At 44.7% G+C, this 26,290-nt stretch overlaps 1 protein-coding gene across 1 annotated transcript in view; it reads right to left on the reverse strand.

Moving 5' to 3' along the window:
- The window catches only part of PKD1L3 (polycystin 1 like 3, transient receptor potential channel interacting), an 82,298-nt gene that overhangs the window by 48,834 nt on the left and 7,174 nt on the right, over window positions 1-26,290 (reverse strand). The window contains 12 exon segments of the mRNA XM_030829725.1: window positions 734-912; window positions 1,502-1,603; window positions 3,440-3,670; window positions 6,566-6,759; window positions 10,516-10,747; window positions 11,538-11,666; window positions 13,304-13,430; window positions 13,525-13,652; window positions 15,552-15,728; window positions 16,623-16,754; window positions 18,761-19,009; window positions 23,839-23,888. Of these exon segments, the coding sequence (XP_030685585.1) occupies window positions 734-912; window positions 1,502-1,603; window positions 3,440-3,670; window positions 6,566-6,759; window positions 10,516-10,747; window positions 11,538-11,666; window positions 13,304-13,430; window positions 13,525-13,652; window positions 15,552-15,728; window positions 16,623-16,754; window positions 18,761-19,009; window positions 23,839-23,888 (1,930 nt within the window).

Genomic DNA, 26,290 nt, shown 5'->3' on the forward strand with positions numbered 1-26,290 from the left:
ATACAGTAATTCTTTCTCCTTCCTTAAGATCTTGCCTTTTTTTTTTCCTTCCCCCCCGAGACAGGGTCTTGCTGTTGCCCAGGCTGGTGTGCAGTGGTGCAGACATGCTCACTGCAGCTTCAACCTCTGAGGCTCAAGTTATCCTCCCACTTCAGTCTCCTGAGTAGCTGGGATTATAGGTGCACACAACCATGCCTGGCAAATTTTTTTGAATTTTTTTTGTAGAGGCGGGGTCTTCCTATGTTGTTCAGGCTGTTCTCAAACTCCTGGCCTCAAGTGATCTTCCTGCCTTGGCCTCCCAAGGTATTGGGATTACAGGCATGAGCTGCTGCGCCCTGCCCTTAAGCTCTTAAGTTTGACTGTCAGTAGATAGTTGTTTACTAAAGTTAGTCTTTAAGGATATTTTTTCATATTTAGAAATACTTTTAATTTGTGGCACTTTCAGGCAATATTTCTTTGGTGTTATTTGCTGTTCACAATCATGACATTTAATGAAAATGAAATTAGAGAAAACAAAGCATCTATTATTCTACTATCCAAAAAAAATCACATTGTTAATCTCTCACACTTCTTTCCAGGGCTTATTCTTTGTAGATAGCTTTAAAACTGAAATCTAATAGTCATTTGTTACTCTTTGGCTCAAAGCTTTACTGTGATTTACTGTAGTGATCTGCTTTCTTCTCTCTTGGATCCACAAGGCAGCAGCAACAGCCAACAGGATATAAGTACTCACCAGGAGGGACTGACGCCAGAATTGTCATGCCAGAGCCGAAGGCTGTGCAGGTCCCCTAGAGAGGACCAAGTGGTGAGAAGGAAGACATCCAGGCCCCCTCGTTCAAAGACTGTCTTCTGGGGGTCACAGAGGTGATGGGGCTCACTCCGTCCCTCTGATCCATAGAGGGTGATGACAACCTACAATGAGACAGGGAAAGATAAAATATAAGGAATTTTAACGCGATTCTTTGGGTTTATCCCTAAGGAGAAAGATGAAGACATAGAAAACTATTTAGACGAAGTCTTTCGGATCTTAGACAAGCATAGAGAATTCTTCATATATGTAGTATATATATATTTTTTCTGACACGAAGTCTTGCTCTGTCACCCAGGCTGGAGTGCAGTGGTGTGATCTCGGCTCACTGCAACCTCCGCCTCCCGAGTTGAAGCAATTCTCGTGCCTCAACCTCCTGAGTAGCTGTGATTACAGGCATGGGCCATCACGCTCAGCTAATTTCTGCATTTTTAGTAGAGAAGGGGTTTCACCTTGTTGGCCAGGCTGGTCTCAAACTCCTGACCTTAGGTGACCTCCCCACCTTGGCCTCCCAAAGTGTTGGGATTACAGGCATGAGCCCCCATGTGCGGCCCACATGTACAGTTTAGAACTAGAAAATACCCATCTCTGATCTCTTTTAAAGTGCTATTGGTTGCCAGGATATCACCAACTCAGTGTGTCTTACGTGGCAGAAGACACGAGGCAATGTGAAGAACAATTTATTTCATTAACCTTAGCTGTTGTAGCAGCCCTTCTTCGATATCCGGTGTAGATCTGAATAAGGTAGTGAAATTGAGCGCTGGGGTCATTATCAGCCAGGACAGTGACCTTCACCTGCAAGAAAGCAGAACCATGCAACTTACTAAGCCTCTACTTGGTATAGCTCCTGCCTCCTCCAGCCAAGGAGCAGGAGGATGCACTCCGGCAGGTGTGGCAGCCCCGCAGAAAGCAGACAGACGCATGAGCAGACCTAAGCCACTCAAGTGGGGATGAGGCCTGAACCTCCAGGGCCTGTGCCTCTCAAGTGAAATAGTCATAGAATCACCTGATCAGGTCTTGGGCCTCTAAATCCTTCCACCCCCCTCCCACTTAGGTACAGTCACCAGATAACAGAGAATACCCAGCTAAATTTGCATTTCAGATAAACTACGAATAATTTGGGGCACGCTTACACTAACGATGCACTATTTATTTAAAATGCAAATTTAACTAGGTAGCCTGTATTTTTGTTTACTAACGCTGACAACCCTACACCCAGGACAACAAGAAATGAACATTTGGCATATTCTAGAATTTCCAAGTGCAAGAAAACATAGGAAGAACAAACACATGGAAAGAAGAGGCTGTCAAAAGATTTTTGTTTTAAAAAACATGCCATATAAATTTCTTGTATATTATAGTTATATTTTTATTTTTTTGAGACGGAGTCTTGCTATGTTGCCCAGACTGGAGTGCAGTGGTGCATTCTCAGCTCACTGCAACCTCTGCCTCCCAGGTTCAAGTGATCCTCCCACCTCAGCCTCCTGAGTAGTTGGGACTACAGACATGTACCACCACAGCCGGCTAATTTTTGTATTTTTAGTAGACACGGGGTTTCACCATGTTGGCCAGGCTGGTCTTGAACTCTTGACCTCAAGTGATCCACCTGCCTCGGCCTCCCAATGTGCTGGGATTATAGGCGTGAGCCACCTCACCCGGCCGGTTACATTAAGTTATAATTTTATTTACATATAACTTCCTTTGTTTTGAGACAGAGTCTTACTCTGTTGGCCAGGCTGGAGTGCAGTGGCATGATCTCGGCTCACCGCAACCTCTGCCTCCTGGGCTCAGGAAATTCTCCTGCCTCAGCCTCCTGAGTAGCTGGGATTACAGGTGCGTGCCACCACGGCTGGCTAATTTTTGTATTTTCAGTAGAGACAGGGTTTCACCATGTTGGCCAGGCTGGTCTCAAACTCCTGACCTCAGGTGATCCACATGCCTCGACCTCCCAGAGTGCTGGGATTACAGGCGTGAGCCACTGCATCCAGCCAACTTACATATAACTTTCATATCCAAAGTATAAAGTAAGATAAACTTGCATTTGACTTTAGTTAAGTTCTCTAGGTCTTTTTCTTTTTGGAGACTGGGTCTCTGTTGCCCAGGCTGGAGTAAAGTGGCACAACAATAGCTTGCTGCAGCCTCAAGGCTCCTGGGCTCAAGTGTCCCACCTCAGCTGCCCAAGGAGCTGGGACTACAAGAATGCACCACCATGCCAGGCTCATTTTTTTATTTTTAATTTTTAGTAGAGACAAGGTCTTGCTATGGTGCCCAGGCTGGCCTTGAACTCCTGAGCTCAAGTCATCCTCCTGCCCTGGCCTCCCAAAGTGTTGGAATTACAGGCATGAGCCACCATTGTACCTGGCTAGTGTTTTCTTTTGGCTCATTCCTGTCCTAAAAGGAGTCCCACAAGGGTCCAATCTTGGAACCAAAGGGAAAAAAAAAACGGAGAGAAAAAGTTCTCAGGTCTTGAGACAGTAGACATGAAGATAAATTTAAGAAAAGTTTCACTTGGATTTCTATGCCTTCCAGTAACAGGCTTCCTGCTTCTTTTGACAAAGGTGTTTTTTTCCCTCATCTTATTTAATTACTCAAGACATCATGGCAAATCTGTTGAAATCAAAATCTCATTACCTTCTGCATATCTGCTTGATCCTTTTTCCAAGCCCACACAACTGTGATCACATAAAATCCTAAAAGGCTGGCCAGCAGTGACACCCCAACAGGATTGTTGGTCACGCGAAGGAACAGTTCGATCGTGTCTTCAACATTCACGGTCCTGGGCACGACAAAGAAGTCGCTGGCAAAGAAGGTCAGGTGGTTACAGAGACACTGTGTCCTCAGAATTGTGCTCTGTGGCCCAACCTGGAATTAGAATCAAGACGTTGATTCTAGTCGGACAGAGTGCTAAGGAAGGGACAGACGTAAAACAAACACCAGCAATTTAGAGATGGAAAGAGGTGCCTGGTTCTCTCATTCACAGCTGGTGATGGCGTAAATTGGTAAAACCAACGTGGAAAGCAATTTAGCAACATCTAATACAGCTGAAGCAGCACAAACTCTTTGAATTCTGCAATTCCAGTTCTGAGTGTATATATGTTCTGGGGGAACTGTGCACATGTGTATAAAGATATATGAAAAGGAATGTTTTGTCATCTTTGTTTATAATTATCAAAAATAGGAAACAACTTACATGTTCAATAGCAGAACATACAAATTAACAAGTACATAAGTAAGCAGAGGCAAATGGATGGAATTCTATATAGCAGTTAAAAATGGATGAATTGGCCGGGTGTGGTGGCTCACATCTGTAATCCTAGCACCTTGGGAGGCTGAGGCAGGAGGATCACCTGCGACTAGGAGTTTGAGACCAGCCTGGACAACATGGTGAAACCCCATCTCTACTAAAAATATAAAAATTAGCCAGGCGTGGCGGCGCATGCCTGTAGTCCCAGCTACTTGGGAGGCTGAGGCAGGAGAATTGCTTGAACCTGAGAGGCAGAGGTTGCAGTGAGCTGAGATCACACCACTGCACTCTACCCTGGGCGACAGAGCAAGACTGTGTCTCCAAAATAAATAATAAATAAATATAAAAATTTTAAAAATGGATGAATTAGAGGTAGATGTATCAACATGGATAAATGCTAAGTGAATAAAACAAGAGATACATACAGTATAATGCCATTTGCACAAAGCCTAAGAAGCATGCAAAATACTTATTTATCTATTCATTGTCAGTTTCCCTCTCCAGAATGTCAGTTCATGAGGATATTGTCTTGTTCATTACTGTGTCTCTAGTTCCTAGACTTGGGCATGGCACGTAGAAGACACTCAATAAATATTTGGTGAAAGAATGAATTCCCCCCTCAAATTCAGGCCAGTAGTTATTGTCCTTTGGTGGAAGGGAAGGCAGGAGAGACTAGAGGGGGATACACAGAGGGCTTCAATTATTCCTGAATGTTTTATTATTTAAGCAAATCTGAAGCAGAGCAAAATACTAACATTGATAAAGGTGAATGTGCATGGTTTTTATTATTCTTTATGACTTTCCATATGTTGGAACATTTCTGCATAACATTTAAAAATATGTCAGTAGGTGATTACATGGAAGCTACCAATTCTGTGTTTGGTTTCGTGGATGAAAATCCTCCAGTATTGTCATTACGACTACTTCTTTCCATGGCACAGAGTTAAGTCCTGGAGGCCCAATCTAGTCTGCCTTTGGAAGACCTCTTGTGCTGTACTTGGGGCAGCTCAATTCCTTTCATGGAGTCCAAGCACTTCAATGTGCTTCAAGGAGGTGGGAAATATCTGATGCCTTCTGCAGTCAATGGGTCTGTGCTGTGAAAGGAGAAAAGCTCTCAAGCTTCTCTGAAGTATGGTTTCCCTAACAAGCAGCACTGGGATCAGCTGGGAGCTTGTTAGAAAGGCCTGACCAGAGCTACTGCTTCAGAATCTACATTTTAACAAGCTGGTTATAGATTTGCTTGATAGCCATTGTCCAGCTATGACTGCCTGAGGCTATGAATGGTGCAGATACCTTCCTAAGGATCCTCTCTCTGTCATGCCTGTAATTCCAGCACTTTGAAAGGCCAAGGTAGGGCAGATCACCTGAGGTCGGGAGTTTGAGACCAGCCTGACCAACATGGAGAAACCCCGTCTCTACTAAAAATACAATTAGCTGGGCGTGGTGGTGGCATGCCTGTAATCCCAGCTACTCGGGAGGCTGAGGCAGGAGAATTGCTTGAGCCCAGCAGGGTGGAGGTTGCCGTGAGCCGAGATCGTGCCACTGCACTCCAGCCTGGGCAACAAGAGGGAAACTCCATCCAAAAGTAATAATAAAAATCATCATCATCCTCTTTCTGGCCTCCCAAAGTGCAGGTGGGAGGATTCCTTGAGCCCAGAAGTTCAAGACCAGCATGGGCAACATGGCGAGACCCCGTCTGTCCAAAAATCTAAAACATTAGCCAGGCATGGTGGCACATGCCTGTGGTCCCCACTACTTGAGAGGCTGAGGCAGGAGGATCTTTTCAGCCCAGGAGGTTGAGGCTGCAGTAAGCCGTGAACATGCCACTGCACTCCAGCCTGAGGGACAGAATGAGATCCCAACTCAAAAAAAAAAAAAAAAAAATTATCTTTCCTTCTCTTCCCAATCTAGATGGCACTTTCTCAGCTCTTTTTAGAACAGCTTCCTGATTTGCAAGACCTTACACCACATTCTTTGAGCAACCAAACCAGGACTTTCATCAGGCAGGATCTCACAGAATCACGAGTGTACAAATGTAACAGTGCTGCTTTAAAGCAGTTGGACACCAGGAACAAGGTAATAATTACAAAAGTGACAACCTGTCCTCACCTGGCCTGGAAGGTACAAGAATCTGAGAACGTATTTCTTGAGCGACAAAAGTTCTCTTTCGTTTAGCAAGAGGTTTCATTTTACCCACCCACAACATATTTAATACTTGTAGAATTTGATGGCTTCCACATGCTGTTTTATTTTATCCACAATTGTCAGATCCACCCTGGACTGTGTTTGAGAAAGAAATCACAAAGATAAAGCACAACGCTGCTCCTGCTTGGAAGAGTCACACTCGCCCTGCCCACCACACACAACCCTCCTCCTCCTTTTGCCCAGGCAGAGTTATGTCAAACCTCCTGATTATTTTTCTTTCTGGGCTGTCCCAAATGACGTAACGGATGCATTGGGTTTAACGGCGGCTACAGCAGAAGAGGGGCCCAAGAAGCGGCTCAGTTTCTTACTTGGCATCCGGTGCTGCTCCACGTCTGGTTGTGGATCTCCCAGTAATAACACTGAGTGACGGCCGTGATGACTGAGACCAAGCTGGGTGTCTGCTGAGCACCCTCCTGCCTCTCACTCAGCACAGCTGTTATATAGTAGGTGCCAATCCCGTGCTCTAGATGCTCTGGAGTCAGCACCCACGTGTACTCCTCATCTTAGAACAAAGAAGATTGCTTACTTATATATCAAACGGAACAAAAACACCATTGAACCTCTCTTCTAAAGGATCTATTATTAATATTTTACAAATGAGACCATGATAAACCTAGAGTCACAAATGATTTGAAAGAAAATGACCAGTGATACAATCCTAGGCTCTGGATTACTGCTGTTCCAGTAAAGAACTATATTCTTTGGGCTGGGCGCGGTGGCTCACGCCTATAATCCCAGCACTTTGGGAAGCTGAGGCAGGTGGATCACTTGAGGTCAGGAGTTTGAGACCAGCCTGGTGAACATGGTGAAACCCCATCTCTACTAAAAATACAAAAATCAGTGAAGTGTGGTGACGTGAGCCTGTAATCCCAGCTACTCAGGAGGCCAAGGCAGGAAAATTGTTTGAACCTGGGAGGTGGAGGTTGCAGTGAGCTGAAATTGCACCACTATACTCTAGCCTGGGCAAGAGAATGAGATTTTGTCTCAAAAAAAAAAAAAGAATTATATTCTTTTGGCATGTGAACATTTAGGTCTAATGATTTAGAATGTATTACAAGGTTTAGAAAAATGAAATGATCACACACCTAAGTTAGCAGATAGAAGACTAAGGTAACAAAACAAACCCCAGGGTGAAGCAAAGATAGGGATAGGGTGGCTTCAGGAACAAAGCCCAGGACTGCACGCCAGGGACGGGAGGTTGGGCCTGGCTCTGTCACCAGCTGGCTGGTAGGGGCTAAGGCGAGTCACTCAGTCTCTCTGGGCCTCAGCTTTCCCATCTTTCAAATAGTCCTGTCTCTCAAAAAAAGGTTCCCGAAGGCCCCTTCCAGCTCTGAATGACGTATCATTGCCAAGATCATCAAGAAAAACTGAGTGCATGGCCAGGCGCAGTGGCTCACACCTATAATCCAAGCACTTTGGGAGGTTAAGGCAGGAGGATTATTTGAGCCCAGGAGTTTGAGACCTAGCTTGGCGAACATGGCAAAACCCTGTCTCTACTAAAAATACAAAAAATCAGCCAGGCATGGTGGTATACGCGCCTGCAGTCCCAGCTGCTTGGGAGGCTGAGGCATGAGAATCACTTGAGCCCAGGAGGCGGAGGCTGCAGTGAGCTGAGATCACACCACTGTGCTCCACCCTGGGCGACACAGTGAGACTCTGTCTCAAAACAGAAGCAGAAACAGAAACAAAACTGAGTACGCCTTTGGAATTGGGAAGGGCCCGCTGATAATTCACACAGACTCTGTAGTGGGCAGCCCGGTAGTGAGCATTGCTGCCTCAGGGACTTTGCCTAAAAGCAAGAACTTAAAAGTGATTGTTACTGTGTGAGCGGGGCCCATGCGAGAGCCAGAGAAAGTTCTTTCCAATATGGAAGGTGGTCATGATGGGAGACTGTAGCATGCTTCTCCATTCAGATTTTTCCTAACGTAAAAATAAATACAAAAGTGTAGCTCTTGTTAAGACTTTTCAGTACTACATTTAAAGTTGATACCCACAGAGCATGTTTTTGATCAAGTATATCTGGGCACTATTTATATATATCAGGAATTTTTATTTTTTAGAGACAGTGTCTTGCTCTGTCATCCAGGCTGGAGTGCAGTGGTATCATCAAAACTCACTGCCGCTTTGAACTCCTTGGCTCAAGTGATCCTCTTGCCTCAGCCTCCCAAGTAGCTAGGACTACAAGTGCACGCCACCACAACCGTTTTTTTGTTTGTTTGTTTGTTTGTTTGTTTTTGTAGAGACAGAGTCTCGCTCTGTTGCCCAGGCTGGTCTCAAACTCCTGGGCTTAAGTGATCCTCCTGCCTTGGCCTCTCAAAGTGCTGGCGTTACAGGGGTGAACCACTACACCAGGCCAGACATTTTTAACTTTAATGTTATGTCTCAGAAATTCTTTTTTCTAAATTACAATACAGTCATTCTGATCTTATACCAAGACTTATTGAGATATCATCAGGCCTTTCTTCCTCAAATCTAAGATTAGAAATAAAGTTGAAATACACAGGACATATTTCATATACAGTCATCTAGAATATACAAATGCAAAATATATGTAACTCATGGTGCTGTAAACCTTACTTCTGCTGTGGGTCTCAACATGTTATTATGAAAATCTTCAACCATAAAAAGAGAATTTTACAGGGAATAACCATATAACCATTAACTAGATTCTACAATTAACATCTTACTAAATCTGCTTCCTTACATACATATCCTTATCCATCCTATAATCAATCTTTTAAAAAAATGCATTTCATGGTCACATGTGTCTACACATGTGGTAAAATCACACAGGACTCAATACACACACATACAGAAATGTGCTTATAAACCTGGTGAAATCGGAATAAAATCAGTGATTGTATTAATGTTATTTTCTGCTTGTGATATACTATAGTTATGCAAGACACTGCCATTCAGAGAAACTGGATGAGAGGTATACAGGCTGTTTCTGTTCTTTTTGTTTTGAGGCAGGGTTTCTCTCACCCAGGCTGGACTGCAGTGGCACAACCTCAGCTCACTGCAACCTCTGCTTTCTGGGTTCAAGAGATTCTCATGCCTCAGCCTCCCGAGAAGCTGGGATTACTGGCGTGCATCACCATGACTAGCTAATTTTTGTAGTTTTAGTAGAGATGGGGTTTCACCGTGTGGGCCAGCCTAGTCTCAAACTCCTGACCTCAGTTGATCCACCTGCCTCTGCCTCCCAGAGTGCTAGGATTACAGTGGGATTTCAGGCATGAGCCACCGAGTGCCCAGCCTGTCTTTTTTTTTTTTTTTTTTTAAAGACAGAGTCTTGCTCTGTAGCCCAGGCTGGAGTGCAATGGTGCGATCTTAGCTCACTGCAACCTCTGCCTCCCAGGTTCAAGCAATTCTTCTGCCTCAGCCTCCCAAGTAGCTGGAATTACAGGTGCCCGCCACCACACCCAGCTAATTTTTTGTATTTTTAGCAGAGATGGGGTTTCATCATGTTGGCCAGGCTGGTCTCCAACTCCTGACCTCAGGTGATCCACCCGCCTCGGCCTCCCAAAGTGCTGGGATTACAGGTATGAGCCACTGCGCCTGGCCTGTCTCTGTTATTTCTTATAACTAAATGCGAATCTACAATTATCTCAAAATGAACATTTTTTTAAAAAAGAAAAAAAACATGGCCACATGCAGTAGCTCATGTCTGTAATCCCAGCACTTCGGGAGGCTGAGACAGGAAGATTGCTTGAAGCCAGGAGTTCAAGACCAGCCTGGGCAACATGGCAAGACCCTGTCTCCACAAAATTTTTTTATTTTTTTGAGATGGAGTCTGGCTCTGTCGCCCAGGCTGGAGGGCAGTGGCCCGATGTCGGCTCACTGCAAGCTCCGCCTCCCGGGTTCACGCCATTTTCCTGCCTCAGTCTCCCGAACAGCTGGGACTACAGGCGCCTGCCACTGCGCCCGGCTAATTTTTTTGTAGTTTTAGTAGAGACAGGGTTTCACTGTGTTAGCCAGGATGGTCTTGATCTCCTAACCTCATGATCCGCCCTCCTCGGCCTCCCAAAGTGCTGGAATTACAGGCGTGAGCCACTGCGCCAGGCCCACAACATTCTTTTAAAGAAATTAGCCGGACATGGTGGTGTGCACTTGTAGTCCCAGCTACTTAAGAGGCTAAGGCAGGAGGATCCCTGGAGCCTGACAGTTTGAGGCTACAGTCAACAATGATGGTGCCACTGCACTCCATCCTAGGCAAAAAGAAATCAAAGTAAGTTTCTGACAGCTGATTGGGTTTTACCTTTTTGCCACACCTTATCCTTCGGAAGGGTGATGTTCAGGTGGAAGTGAGTGCAGTTAGGCTGATACTGAAACCCCAGGTAGAGCGTCATTAAAAGGGGAGTGTCAGGATCTATGCTCACTATTAGAGATTTCTCCAAGGAAGTGATGTTCACTGTGATTGTAAGCTGATGTGTGCTCATGTTGAGGCTGGTGGGATGGGTTTCCACGCTCACATTTCTCCAGAGCATGATCTAGAATAAGAGACAGTTAATCATTATAATGGTCCATCCATTGATGTCTTTCAAAATCCTTTATATTGATAAGGTAAGGAAACGTCCTTGGTCTTCCTCCTTTTTTTTTTTTTTTGAGATGGGGTCTTGCTGTGTTGGCCAGGTTGGTCTTGAACTCCTGGTCTCAAGCAATCCTCCCGCTTCAGTCTCCCAAAATGCTAGGATTATAGGCATGAGCCACTGTGCCCAGCCAGGTCTTCCTCATTGGATGTTAGTAGCTAATACTGCTGGGGTTAAGGATAAGGACATAGTCCAAGACCTAAAACACTTCTTATTCTTCTTATTTTTGAGACCAAGTGTTACTCTGTCACCCAGGCTGGAGTACAGCGGTGTGATCTCAGCTCACTGCAAACTCCACCTCCTGGATTCAAGCTATTCTCCTGTCTCAGCCTCCAGAGTAGCTGGGATAAACAGCCGCCCACCACCATGCCAGTTAATTTTTGTATTTTTAGTAGAGACGGGGTTTCACCTTGTTGGCCCGGCTGGTCGGGAACCCCTGACCTTAAGTGATCTGCCTGCCTCAGCCTCCCAAAGTGCTGGGATTACAGGCATGAGCCACTGCACCTGGCCCTCTAAAACACTTTTTCTAAGGATAAGGTGTATCTCTTTGTAAAAGTCCCTAAGATGTTAATAACAAAACAATAGCACTGCCATCAGTCTAACATAATTCCCTTTAAGTTGTTGCATCCTTCCATCGTGTTCCAGAATATCCCATTCTCTTCTATTTCATTCCCTAAGAATCAGTTCCTACCTCAATGTCCTCCATTAAATCATGGACTTGGAGCAATTTACGATTAGCGCTTAGTAACACACTTCCAATGCTTCCAACAATGTTTCTGTTGTCCAAATCCTTGAAGGGATTGAAAGCTAGTCCTGTTATCTAAACACAAAGAAAAGTCCAGTCTTATCCATTGTGGAAATATATATATATATATATATATTTTTTTTTTTTTTTTTTTGAGGCAGAGTCTAGCTCTGTCGCCCAGGCTGGAGTGCAGTGGCGCAATCTCGGCTCACTGCAAGCTCCGCCTCCTGGGTTCACGCCATTCTCCTGCCTCAGCCTCTCTGAGTAGCTGGGACTACAGGCGCCCGCCACCACGCCCGGCTAATTTTTTGTGTTTTTAGTAGAGACGGGGTTTCACCGTGGTCTCAATCTCCTGACCTCGTGATCCGCCCGTCTCGGCCTCCCAAAGTGCTGGGATTACAAGCGTGAGCCACCGCGCCCGGCCCCATTGTTGAAATATTTTTAAATGACCCCAAGAGAAAGATATATCATATATGTATATACACGTCTGTGTGTATATATTTATTTTTATTTTTATTTTTTTGAGAAAGAATCATGCTCTGTCAACCAGGCTGGAGTGCAGTGGCATGACCTCGGCTCACTGCAAGCTCCACCTCCCAGGTTCAAGCGATTCTCCTGCCTCAGCCTCCCAAGTAGCTGGGACTACAGGTGCACACCACCATGCCTGGCTAATTTTTGTATTTTTAGTAGAGACGGAGTTTCACTATGTTGGCCAGGCTGGTCTTGAACTCCTGGCTTCAAGTAATCTGCCTGCCTCAGCCTCCCAAAGTGTTGAGATTATAGGCTTGAGCTACCACGCCCAGCTGGACATCATGTATTAAAGTAAATGTTGGGATGTGCCCCCTACTAATACCGCAAATGATATAACATTACCCATTATAACCTCTATGAGAAATAGTAAATTAAAGAAGAATTATACTTGGGACCCCCAGAATTATTATTTTTAATCTTTATATCTAGAGGATTCTTTTTACTAGGAAGTAACTATTCTGCTCTTCAGGATAAGGCAACAATGCTACTTGTTATTTGTCAGGTAACTGATGAAAGAAATACAATATATTGCTATGACTGGGTTGGTATACTGAGTCAACAATTATTTAGATAGTCTCAGTTTTTGTAAATAGTGCAGAGGCCAGGCATGGTGGCTCATATCTGTAATCCCAGCACTATGGGAGGCTCAGGCGGGTGAATCACTTGAGGTCCGCAGTTCGAGACCAGTCTGGCCAAAATGGCGAAACCCCGCCTCTACTAAAAATATAAAAATTAGCCAGGCATGGTGGCCCATGCCTGTAATCCCAGCTACTTGGAAGGCTGAGTTAGGGGAATTGCTTGAACCTGGGAAGCAGAGGTTGCAGTGAGCCGAGATTGCGCCACTGCACTCCAGCCTGGGTGACAGATTGAGACTCCATCTCAAAAAAACAAAACAAAAAACACAACAACAAAAAACAAACTGCAGAGTTGAAATCATTCAAATTACAACACAGAAATTTAGTTAAATCCAGAAATCTGTTTAATGTTCCCAATTTCTACAGTGGATCATTTTTAAGAGGACTCTATCCCTGCCAGTGTAAAATAAAAACGAATGCTACATAAATTCTCTCATCTGATCTGGTCTGTTCAGCTTACATTTCATGGTACATTACTTTCACCCAAATGCCTACATGGCCATCAGATCCCATTTTCCTTCTGATCACAATCAATTTCACACTCACTTGGACAGTAACTCCTGGGTGTTTATTCAAGAGCTTCTTCAAAGCTGAAACTGACGGAAAGCCTAGCCTCACAGGGGCTGGGTGACCCAGAGTGTAAGAGCTCAGCGGTAAAGTTGATATGTTTTGTCTAATGAGAAAAGTTAAAATGGAAGTCAATTTTTGTATGTCCTCTGAAAGTGAAAAACACAGTGAAACTCTCCCTGTTCCTTCCTCCCATTAACCTGCTCAGCAGCAGAGTAGCAATGGAAGAGGTCAAAGTCACTGAAGACTCGGGAGACTGGTTCTGCTCTAGAAATGCTTCCCCGATATTCCCAAACTCCACCAAGGACATTTCCAGGATGTCTTCTACCTGCATGGAGAGGAAAACAGTGTGTGACTTGTAAAACCCGTGTCTTATGTTAGTAAAATAATGTTTTGGAGAAGATTGGAAGGTGAATTTTCACAGTGTTGTAATGAAGGGTGGTATTTCTTAGAGAGGGCCTTGGAATCTCACAGAAAGTACTTGCAACCTGGCTAAAGACTTACCATCCTTTGAATCAAACTAAGAGGGCCCGCCAAGGAAATATGCCTTTGCCCCATCATATAATTGCCCTAGACCTGCTCATGATAGAGTTTTTAAATGACAGCTTTATTGAGGTAACTTTCACATATACAATTCATCCACTCAAAGTATATAATTTAACGTTTTTTAGCATGTTCGCAGGGTTATGCAACCATCACCACAATCTAATTTTAGGATTCATCCTCCCTAAAATAAACCTGGTGGCTGGATGTGGTGGCTCACACCTGTAATCCCAGCACTTTGGGAGGCTGAGGCAGGTGGATCACTTGAGGTCAAAAGTTTGAGACCTACCTGGCCGACATTGTGAAACTCTGTCTCTACCAAAAGTACAAAAAGTTAGACAGGCGTAGTGGCATGCGCCTGTAGTCTCAGCTACTTGGGAGGCTGAGGTGGAAGAATAGCTTAAACCCGGGAGGCAGAGGTTGCAGACAGCCCAGATCACGCCACTACACTCCATCCTGGGCAACAGAGTGAGACTCTGTCTCATAAAATAAACCTGGTACCCATTAGTAGTCACTCTCCATTCCCCCATCCCTAGTCCCTCTAGCTCTAGGCAACCCTGAATCTACTTTCTGTGTCTACAGATTTGCCTCTTTGGGACACATCATATAAATGAATCACAACATACAGTCTTGTGATGGGCTTCTTTCACCTGGCATAATGTTTTCAAAGCACATGTTGGAGCACGTACCACGACTTCATTCCTTTTTGTTGCTGAATAATATTCCATTGTATGAATAGACCAGATTCTACTTGGCCATCCATCAGATCATAGATGTGTGGGTTATCTCCACTTTTTGGCTATTTAGCTATTAAACCATGCTGCTACAAACATGAGTGTACAAGTTTTTGTATGGACATGTTTTCAACTCTCTTGGGTAGACACTAGGAGTAGAATTGCTAGGTTACATGGTGATTCTATTTTTTACATTTTAAGCAACTGACAAATTGTTTTCCAAAGCGGCTGCATCATTTTATAATCGAACAAGGGATAGGGTGGCAAGTTCTCTGCATCTTTGCCAGTACTTGTTATTTTCTGTCTTTTGGGGTGTGAAGTGGTATCTCATTTTAGTTTTGATTTGCATTTCCCTAATGACCAATGATGTTGAGCATCTTTTCATGTGAATAGCAAACATAACCTATTGAGTGTTTGCTTTATGCCAACACTTTCCTAAATTCTTTTTTTTTTTTTTTTTATGCAGTCTCGCTCTGTTGTCTGAGCTGGTGTGCAGTGGCATGATCTCGATTCACTGCAACCTCTGCCTCCTGGGTTCAAGCGATTCTCCTGCCTCAGCCTCCTGAGTAGCTTGGATTACAGGCACATGCCAACATGCCTGGCTCATTTTTTATTTTTAGTAGATGCAGTTTTGCCATGTTGGCCAGGCTGGTCTCGAACTCCTGACCTCAGGTGATCTGCCTGCCTTGGCCTCCCAAAGTGCTCGGATTACAGATGTAAGCCACTGGGTCCAGCCCCTAAGTCCTTTTCACTTGATTACAGCACTAGGGAATCTTGGCTTACTGGTGAGGTGGGGAGACCCTGGAGAAGGCTTGGCAGAGGAGTTTCTTCTGCAGCACAAACTTCAGCAAGATTATCTTTAAAGGTCTGGGGAGAGGCTGTGATATGTGGACCTGTCAAGATTAAAATGCTTCTAAGCAGATCTGGCCACCTGCATATCTGGCGCCTACCTGCTCAGTATCACTCTTGGATTCCAGCCAACTTCTTTCTCCAGCTTTGGTGGCATCGTTGAAGGAATGAAAGGGGCAGACAGTCGCAGGAACTTTGAAGCTCAGACTGTTGTTGTTCTCAAATGGGATCCTGAGTAACTCCTCACTCAGGTAAATAAGGGAATTGATGAGATTAACCTGGGAGGATTAGAAAGCAAACATACACCCCTGAATTGTTTGATTGCTTTTTTCTTTTCTTTTCTTTTTTTTTAGACAGAGTTTCACTCATGCTGCCCAGGCTAGAGTACAATGTCGTGATATCAACTCACTGCAACCTCTGCCTCCCTGGTTCAAGCAATTCTCCTGCCTCAGCCTCCTGAGTAGCTGAGACTACAGGCATGAGACACCATGCTCAGCTAATTTTGTATTTTTAGTAGAGACGGGGTTTCTCCATGTTGGTCAGGCTGCTCTCGAACTCCCGACCTCAGGTGATCTTCCTGCCTTGGCCTCCCAGAGTGCTGGGATTACAGGTGTGAGCCACCACACCTGGCCTATGATTGCTTTTTAAAATTTTACTTTTAAGAGATGGGGTCTTGCTTTGTTTCCCAGGCTGGAGTGCAGTGGTACAATCATGGCTCACTGCAGCCTCGAACTTCTGGGCTCAAATACAGTCTTTATAATGCTAAGCTTGGCATAAGGCACAATCTCCAGATTCTCTTTAGTTTTTTTTTTTTTTTTTTTTTTGGAGACAGTCTCTCAGCCACCCAGGCTGGAGTGGAGTGGCGGGATCTTGGCTCACTGCCTCCCCATCCTGGGTTCAAGCGATTATTGTGCCTCAGCCTCCCAAGTAGCCAAGATTACAGGTGCCCGCCACCAAGCCCAGCTAATTTTTGTTTTTTCAGCACAGACGGGTTTTGCCATGTTGCCCAGTCGGGTCTCGAACTCCTGGCCTCATGTGATCCGCCTGCCTCGGCCTTCTAAAGTGCTGGGATTACAGGTGTGAGCCACCACACCCAGCCTGAGATTCTCTTTTTCTGTTTTCCACTTTTCCCTCTCTCCTATCTTCTTCCCTCCCAGTCACCCTCCGCTTACCTGAACTGGCTTAGAAAATCTTGGGGTTAAGACTCTTAGTTTCTGAAGGAACTCACAAGCTTCCTGTAGTTTGTTATGAGCTTTTTGCAAACCATGATCTGCTCTGCTGAAGTTCCCTATCTCATCTATGACCTATTGAGAACAAAGAATTTGTCAAAATTACTTATACAAAATTACTGTACTGTAGTAGTCGGGGAGATTATTTTAATCCAAGTTGACCTTGGATAGCATTATAAACTCTATGAACCACAGCGCTCTAAAACAGTGATTACTTTCAGAAGCTTTTCTGCGAGTGGACAGAATTTATTTCTACTTCTTCCATACAATACAGAAAATGAATAACGAGATTATACAATGATTGCTCTAAGGGCAAATGTGTCTGGAAATGAGATTTATAGCAGTAACTTTAAGTCTTAAGGCCATGCAGATGAGGGAAACTTGGGAATCAAAAAGCCAAAACCAAACTTTTCTATTCAGAAGTATGTTTTCCTCTCAGGCTTCCCTCTGTGCGTGTTTCCCTCCATTCAAGTGTTCGTATTTAAGGCTGGGTGCGATGGCTCACGCCTGTAATCCCAGCACTTTGGGAGGCTAAGGCAGGCAGATCACTTGAGGTCAGGAGTTCAAGAGCAGTCCAGCCTACATTGCAAAACCCTGTCTCTACTCAGGAGGCTGAGGCAGGAGAATCTCTTGAACCCGGGAGGCAGAGGTTGCAGTGAGCCGAGATTGCACCACTGCACTCCAGCCTGGGCGACAGATCGAGAATCTGTCTCAAAAAAAGAGTTCATATTCAAGAGGTAATGACTTAAAATGACTCATAGCAAGAGGTGGGAAGCAGAAAACCTCCCTGCCCTAAGAAACAAACTGAGCAAATGGCCGTGGTCCCAAAGCCTAAGCTGCTACTGCACTTGAACTCGAAGTCTAACCCTGAGGTGATCACCATTAATGCCAACTACGTGGTCCATTTCTGGAGAATAGCTCACTCACAACCTAATTCAATGACATATTCAAGAAATCTTGATTAAATGCTGAACACTGCTAAATGCTCTTAATAGTTCTAATAATTTATTGTAGATTCTTTTAGATATTCTATACTTCAGGATTTCTAAGAAAAAACAAAACAACAACAAAAAAACCCTCTTTGTTTAAACTCCTGTAGGTCAGTTTCTCCCCCAAATAGAACACTGAATTTCCATTACCATTGCAGGCAGATCCAGAGTGAACAGGATTATGTTTTAGCAGGGAAATGTTCAATTGCATATAAACAGGGCTCATTTGAGTTTAGGAAAAAAAAGCATGAGGGAAGCAGGATTATTTTCTTCAGTCAATACTGTCAAAGGGGCTTTGCCTTTGAGAGTTTTGCTCTGTTGCCCAGCCTACAGCACAGTGGCACAATCATGGCTCACTGCAGTCTGGACCTCCCAGGCTCAAGCGACCCTCCCACCTCAGCCCCCGCCTCCCCCACCCCCGCCAAGTAGCTGGGACTACAGGTGCACGCCACCACACCTGGCTAATTGTTTTTGAATTTTAGTAGCGAAAAGGTCTCATAATGTTGCCTAAGCTGGTCTCAAACTCCTGGGCTTAAGTGATCCTCCACCTCGGCCCCCCAAAGTGCTGGAATTACAGGCGTGAGCCACTGTGCCTGGCTAATTTTTTTGAACTTTAGTAGAGACAAGGTCTCGCAATGTTGCCCAGTCTGGTCTCAAACTCCTGGGCTCAAGTGATCCTCTCACCTTGGCCTCCCAAATGCTGGGATTATAGGCGTGACTCAGTGAGCCTGGCTGCCTTGTCTATGTTTTTGGGAGGAAGGAAACAAGGCGCAGAGAGAAGACAGTGAGTAGGAGGAATTGTCTAGAGTTTGCTGCTGCTGAAAAAGCAGGGTAGGTGAACAAAACTTCTTCCCCATCTGAAGCATCAAATACAATAGCATTAAATAGTGTCATTAATGAAATGCTAGGCTGTATATGTGCCGTTAAATTGGCTGTTTCCATGGACTTGTTTAGTTTTTGCTTTGGACTGGCATATATGCTGGTCTGTCAGGCATTCTTAGGTGTAGTTCTGCAGGGAGGCAAATGGGTGAACCAAGTACTTTTTGGGGGTCACAAAGCTACCTAGCTGTGACTTGAATTTCCCACGTTTACCTGACCAGATGTATTCTGCAATGACATTTGTAGATAAGAGGTGAAGGTATTCGGATGAGCTTCTTCCTTTGGGCTTGCAGTTGTTTCTGCCAGAGATTGCCCAGCGTGTGTGACAGACACGGGCGTGGTGAGCTGTGTTATCACAGGGAGAGGCTGGCTGCTGGGTTCAGATGTGGCTGATGTTACCTGCGATGTGATACTTGGTAGTACTGAAGGAAACGGGCTGATGGGATGACACAGGGTCTTGGACTAAAAGATAAAAATATGTAAAGGAAAAGGCTGAATCTGATTTTACCATTTAATAATTAAGGCAGCATTTCCCCAAATGCTCTGAAACTCTGTCCTATGAGATACTAATAGGCATTTCTGTTCAAAAAATCTGTGCTCAAACAGAATTTTGAAATTTTGAATTTTGAAATTTTGAGAAAGCTGCACATTGACATTCATGATTTATATTAGTGTAATTGTCAATCATTCCATAAGTTGTTAGACAGCTATACGGTGCTAAGAATGTTCTGGAGAACTGAATATGGCAATGAGCAAAAGGCGCCAAGTTCCTGCCCTTGTCGAGCCTCTGTGTTAGTGGTAGAGGCAGAAAGATAAACTATGTCATGGATTAAATAAGTGCTATGAAGGAAACAGTAAAGCTAAGCAGAGAGAAAGTGGATATCACAGAGGGTGCTCAGTGGTAAGGAGAGGATTTCTTGAGACTGGTTGTCACTCTGTCACCTGGGCTGGAATACAGTGGCACAATCATGGCTCCCTGCAGCCTTGACCTCCTGGATTTAAGTGATCCTCCTGCCCCAGCCTCCCAGGTAACTGGGACTAAAGGCACACACCACGCCTGGCTACTTTTGAGATGGAGTCTTGCTATTACCCAGGCTGGAGTGCAGTGGTGCCACCTCAGCTCACTGCAGCCTCCTCCTCCCAGTTCAAGCAATTATCCTGGCTCAGCCTCCTGAGTGGCTGGGACTACAGGAACATACCACCACATCTGGCTAATTTTTGTATTTTTAGTAGAGACAGGGTTTCACCACCACATTGCCCAGGCTGGTCTCAAATTCCTGACCTCAAGTGATCCGCTGGCTCGACCTCCCAAAGTGCTGGGATTACAGGTGTGAGCCACTGCGCCCAGCCTTTTTTCACTTTTTTAGACAGGATTTCACTACGTTGCCCAGGCTGGTCTTGAACTCCTAGCTTAAGTGATCCTCCTGCCTCAGCATCCCAGAGTGCTGGGATTACAGGCATGAGGCACTGTGTCTCATGGAGGGACATTTTTGCTGAGAGTTGAATAAAGGGAGAGAGAGCTCTGCCCGTGTGTTAGTGATGACATGTGAGGAGTGCAAAGGCCCCCAAGCCCACAGCCGACTATCTCTGAGGAAGACCAAGGAAGCTAGAGGAGCGATGGTGGCAGGGCCAGGGGAGTGTCATATATCAGGCATTTCAAGGGAATGCAGATGTTATTTTTAATGAGGCAGGAAGACAAAGAGCTTTGCAGAAGAGTGGCATGATTTCACTTGTTTTAACAGATCCTTCTGTGTTTTAAATGATCAACCATTCTGTTGAGAAGGGTCAGAAAAAGGGGCAAGAGTAGAAGCAGATCAGTAGGAGGCAAATGTAAAAGTTCATTTTTAAATTTTTTTTTTTTTTTGAGACAGTGTCTCCTTTTGTCACCCAGGCTGGAGTTCAGTGGTGCAATCTTGGCTCACCACAACCTCCACCTCCCAGGTTCAAGCAATTCTTCTGCCTCAGCCTCCCAAGTAGCTGGGATTATGGGTGCCCACCATCACAGTCAGCTAATTTTTTTTTTCCTTGGTTCAACATTTTTATTAATTTTTTGCACACAAAACAATAAACATTTTCTAAAAATACATACAAACAAAAAGATGCATATCAAACATATTAGGAAGGTTGCACATGGGAAGACGGGGAATAGAAATGGGGGGTGGGAATTAAAGAAAATAAATGAGAGAGGGACTTTGTATGGATCAATGATAATAACTCAATCCTCTATGTCTCTGACAAAGAAGGAGGAGAAAGAAGAGGAAGAAAAAGAAAGTGGGATAAAGGATCAGAAAGGGAGGAAAACAGAAAAAATTAGAGTATGACTCTAGGGTAGACCTGTTTTGTTGTTGCTGGGTTGGTTGGTTTGTCTGTTGTATTTTTCATATGTTTTGCCATGTTGGCCAGGCTGGTCTCGAACTCCTAGCCTCAAGTGATCAACCCGCCTCGGCCTCCCAGAGTGCTGGGACTACAGGCGTGAGCCACCACGTCCAGCCCCCACATTGCGTCTGGACTCCGTGGTAGACCTCCCAGACGGTGTGGCTGGGCAGAGGCGCTCCTCACATCCCAGACAATGGGCGGCCAAGCAGAGGAGCTTCCCACCTCCCAGGGGTGGGGCGGCGGCTGGGCAGAGGCTGCATTCCCAGCACCCTGGGAGGCCAAGGCAGGCGGCTGGGAGGCAGAGGCTGCAGCGAGCCAAGATCACGCCACCGCACTCCAGCCCGAGCAACACCCAGCACCGAGTGAGCGAGACTCCGTCTGCAGTCCCAGCACCTTGGGAGGCTGAGGCGGGCAGAGCACTGGAGGTCAGGAGCTGGAGACCAGCATGGCCAACATGGAGAAACCCCGCCTGCAGCCAAAGGACAAAAAACAGGCAGGGGTGGTGGCGCGCGCCCGCAATCCCAGGCAGCCCGAGGCAGGAGAATCACGGGAGCCGGAGGCAGGGAGTCTACAGCGAGCCGACTACACTCCGGCCTGGGCAACAACAGAGGGGAGGAGGGGGAGGGGCAGGGTAGGGGGAGGGGAGGGGCAGGGGAGGGGGAGGGGAGGGGAGGAACACCCAGCTAATTTTCATATTTTTAGTAGAGACAGGATTTCGCCATGTTGGCCTGGCTGGCCTCGAAATCCTGGCCTCAAGTGATCCACCCACCTTGGCCTCCCAAAGTACAGGGACTGCAGGCATAAGCCACCGCACCCAGCCAGCAAATGTGAAAGTTCAGATGGGAGATGGTGACTTGGACCGTGTGCTGATCACGGTGACGACGGTGAGAAGGGGTTAGATTTGGGACCTGTGACAGACTGCAAAGTCCTATAGTCAAAAGCCTTTGTTTTCTTCTCTTCTGGCAACATATTATAGGGATGGCAAAACTCCACCTCCATTCTCTTAGGTCTCCAGCTGGGCCTGAGAATTAAACTAACGTAAGATAAACAGGAGAAAAGCACACACATTTACTGAGTCCAAGTTTTATGTGGCACAGAAGCCCTCATAAGAAAATGAAGACCTGAAGCAGCAGTTAGAGTCCATCTCTCCTATGCTGAATTGGACAAATAGTTATGAAGAAGTGAAATTATGTGGGGAGGCTTAAAAGATAAACGTTATCTTAACAAGGCCTGTGCAGAATTCTCCAGGTCTTGACTTCTCCTGGAGGATATGAATGTTGCATATTTCACAAGAGAATTTTACCTCCTGTTTTTAAGAAACAGTACCAAGGTCAGAGTGCTGTTTTTCCACCTGCTGTTTTTCAAATGCCTTCAACTGAAATCATCAATATACCAGAGTGGCATATTTTTAACTCTTTCAATTTCAAGGGCTAGTGGTTGTTGCTCTGCAAAACACAGCTTGGGAAATACTGATTTGAGGGATTTTTTTTTTTTTTTTTTTATTTTTTTTTTTTTTTTTTTTGAGACAAAGTCTCACTCCGTCTCCCAAGCTGGAGTGCAATGGCACAATTTTGGCCCACTGCAAACTCTGCCTCCCGGGTTCAAGCGATTCTCCTGCCTCAGCCTCCCAAGTAGCTGGGATTACAGGTGCACGTGCCACCATGGCTGGCTAATTTTTGTACTTTTAGTAGTGACAAGGTTTCACCATGTTGGCCAGGCTGGTCTCGAACTCCCGACCTCAGGTGATCCGCCCGCCTGGGCCTCCCAAAGTGCTGGGATTATGTGCATGAGCCACCGTGCCCAGCCTCTGTTCTTTTATACTGTTAGAAACACTTATTTATTTTTTTTGAGCGGAGTCTTGCTCTGTTGCCCAGGCTGGAGTGCAGTGGCGCTATCTTGGCTCACTGCAAGCTCCACCTTCCGGGTTCATGCCATTCTCCTGCCTCAGCCTCCCGAGTAGCTAGGACTACAGGCATCCACCACCATGCCCGGCTAATTTTTTATATTTTTAGTAGAGACGGGGTTTCACCGTATTAGCCAGGATGGTCTTGATCTCCTGACCTCGTGATCCACCCGCCTCGGCCTCCCAAAGTGCTGGGATCACAGGCGTGAGCCACTGCGCCCAGCCAGAAACACTTATTTTTACAGTGAACATTGAGTCAAACAAATTCATATCTGTGTTTAGGCATCAACTAAAGGGTTTCTACATAGGACACAAGGGCAAGAATGCTGAGAAATTTCTTGAAGGTAAAATTTTATAGATTAGGTGGACAGTTTCTACCTTTATTTTCCTTTCCCTGTTAGATGTTTACATTTTATTGCATTGTATTTTTGTAAGATGCCACAAGTCCTTTTTGGAATGAAGCCGGGAATAAATACCCAACCAACAAATACTTGATAATTACATCAGCATGAAAGCCAGAGAGGCTTTAAAAATTCCAAGTTTGGAGGTGGTGGCTCACACCTGTAATCCCAGCACTTTGTGAGGCTGAGGCAGGTGAATTGCTTGATGTCAGGAGTTTGAGACCACCCTGGCCAGCATAGCAAAATCCCATCTCTACTAAAAATACAAAAATTAGCCGGGTGTGGTGGCGCAGGCCTGTAATCCCAGCTACTTGGGAGGCTGAGGCAGGAGAATCACTTGAACCTGGGAAGTAGAGGTTGCAGTGAGCCAAGATTGATTGCACCACTGCACTCCCGCCTGGGTGACAGAGTGAGACCCTGCCTCCAAAAAAAAAAAAAAAATCCTTGAATGAAATAGCTATTAAACCCAATTTTTTTCTTGCACGTAAGTACTTTATTTTCCTTATTAGAAAACTATATTCAGAACACTCTAGAAGAGCTCTAACCAGATCTACCAGGTATGACAAAGAGATCAACATTTTACAATGTATGTTGTCAAGGGAAGTACTTACAAGATGAGCAGGAAGAGGATAGTGACATGTGGTTGGAACATGACCAGGTGCTATAGAAAAAAGAAAGCAGACTAAGTTCAAGGAAAAGCCTAACACAGAAATATTTGTTTTACTTGAGGACTTCTTATTCAAGGCTAAAAATAATGCAAATTGTTTTACATAGAAAACCAAGGCTGGACATGGTAGCTCATGTCTGTAATCCCAGCACTTTGGGAGGCTGAGGCAGGCAGATCACTTGAGGTCAGGAGTTTGAGACCAGCCTGGCCAGTGTGGTGAAACCCCTATCTCTACTAAAAACATAATAATTAGCCGGGTGTGGTGGCGGGCGCATATAATCCCAGCTACTCGGGAGGCTGAGGCAGGAGAATTGTTTGAACCTGGGAGGCAGAGGTTGCAGTGAGCCGAAATCTTGCCACTGCACTCTAGCCTGGGCAACAGAGCTAGCTTCCACCCCCACCCCCACCCCCCAAAAAAATAAAGATAAGGAAGGAAAAGTCAAAAGGGAACCTATGATGATCACTCAAGAACCTGGGAATGGAATCCAGAGGACTCCAAGGAAAGCACAGCCCTGAAAATTATCAACAGCAAAATCCAGAAGAAAAGTTCAGACAGCTGTTAATACATCCTTAATAGGAACATCATTAATAGAATGAAAAAGGTTATTTCCCCAAATAAAAGGTCTCACATATTTATTACTGCATCAGCTTACGAGTGAAGAGCATAGAAACAAAGAGAAAAACCATATTCCCAATAAAACATGCCTGAAAATATGGTGACATTTTCAGCTTCAAAAGGTGAGATGACAGTGATGCAGAGATGACCTTGATTGATAACAGCATAAGTGTATGTGCCATCTTAACATGCAGTTCCTTACAGACCCAGCATGCCTCTTCTCCAGTGTCTCCTCTTGGAGTTGTACCTGATTTTACCACCGGTTTCATCCGAATCCACTGGGGAATAAGATGATTTTGCTTTTATTTCTTGGCCAGGAATCACATGATCCTGAAAGTCTTGTGAGAAGACATGGCAAGAAACCAAGTCAACCACACCCACCATGATGATGGAGAAAGGTAGAGGTAACCAAACCAAATCGTAAGCATAAACCACTTGAAGCTAACATGCACCAGAATGAGGTACATTAAAAGAAAAATAAACAATGTCAAAAGAGTTCAAGATGACAAAAAAAGTATTGCAGAAAAATTAAAATACACATGGGAGGGAATACTGAGCACATGTGGAAAAATTAGTCCCTGATACGGAAGATAAATGTAAGGTGCTCTCCTCTAACAATGAAAAGGGTGATAAATACGAAACCATTCTTTTTCATTTAAAGAGAGTGCAGGAAAGACACAGAGGATAGGAAGCAGCAATATGGCACGTAGATACCTGGTATTTCCTAAGGACAAAAGCAGAACAAATGAAATAGAAGTGATACATACATAGGATATTCTTGATTCAAGAAAGATGTGTATATGTAGCATCATGTTCTAGGCACAATTAGTGAAAAGTAACCTAGATACACACTAAGAAAATTTCTGAATTACAAAAAACTTTGACAAGCAATCTGATAGAGATTTTAAAAGGCTGCCTGGAGTGCGGTGGCTTGATTATGGCTCTAACAGCCTCTATCCTCCTGCCTCAGCCTCCTGAGTAGCTGAGACTACAGGCATGCACCACCACACCTGCCTAATTTTTTAAATTTTTATTTTTAGAAGTTTTTTTGTAGAGACAGAGACCCAGTATGTTGCCCAGGTTGGACTCGAACTCCTGGCCTCAAGCAGTCCTTCCACCTCAGCCTCCCAAAGTGCTGGGATTACAGGTGTGAGCCACTGTATTACACCCAAGCCACACCTAGGATTACAGGTATGAGCCAACGTCTGCTGAGGGGAGATCCAGCCCGCAAACTTTTTAAAGGACCCTACATACATAAATATTAGGCATATTGCTTGTTAGGTAAATTGTCCCACAATAAGGCAGTCTACATTTTTCCCAGTGAGGAGATTTAAAAAAGTATTCCTGGGGCAAGCTTGACAATATAAACTTAAAGGATATAGGTGAAATAGTCAAATGTCTATTTAATTCAGTAATTTAGTTTTACTATGACATTTAAAGCCACGTTATGTAAACTGATATTGGAAGCATTGCTCTCACGAAACTCACATTTCATGACATAGATTAAACATTTCAAATGTGTCTTTAACATCATTGCATTAAGTATCATCGGAACAACTTTTGGATTTAACAGTTTTCCAAAATATGTCATCTTTACTTCCACCTAATGTTATCACTAAACATTTTCCTACAACTCACAAGTCCCCATTTACAAAGGATTGAGAAAAGTTGGATTTTACATTTGTTATTTAAATATATATTCATGTCTCTAAATAAAACTTTCTAAATTGCTAGGTGATATTTAAAGGGTTTGTTGATCAGGACATCTAACAATCGCAGC

This window comes from Nomascus leucogenys, chromosome 2 (assembly GCF_006542625.1).
Source record: "Nomascus leucogenys isolate Asia chromosome 2, Asia_NLE_v1, whole genome shotgun sequence".
Taxonomy (NCBI): Eukaryota; Metazoa; Chordata; class Mammalia; order Primates; family Hylobatidae; genus Nomascus; species Nomascus leucogenys.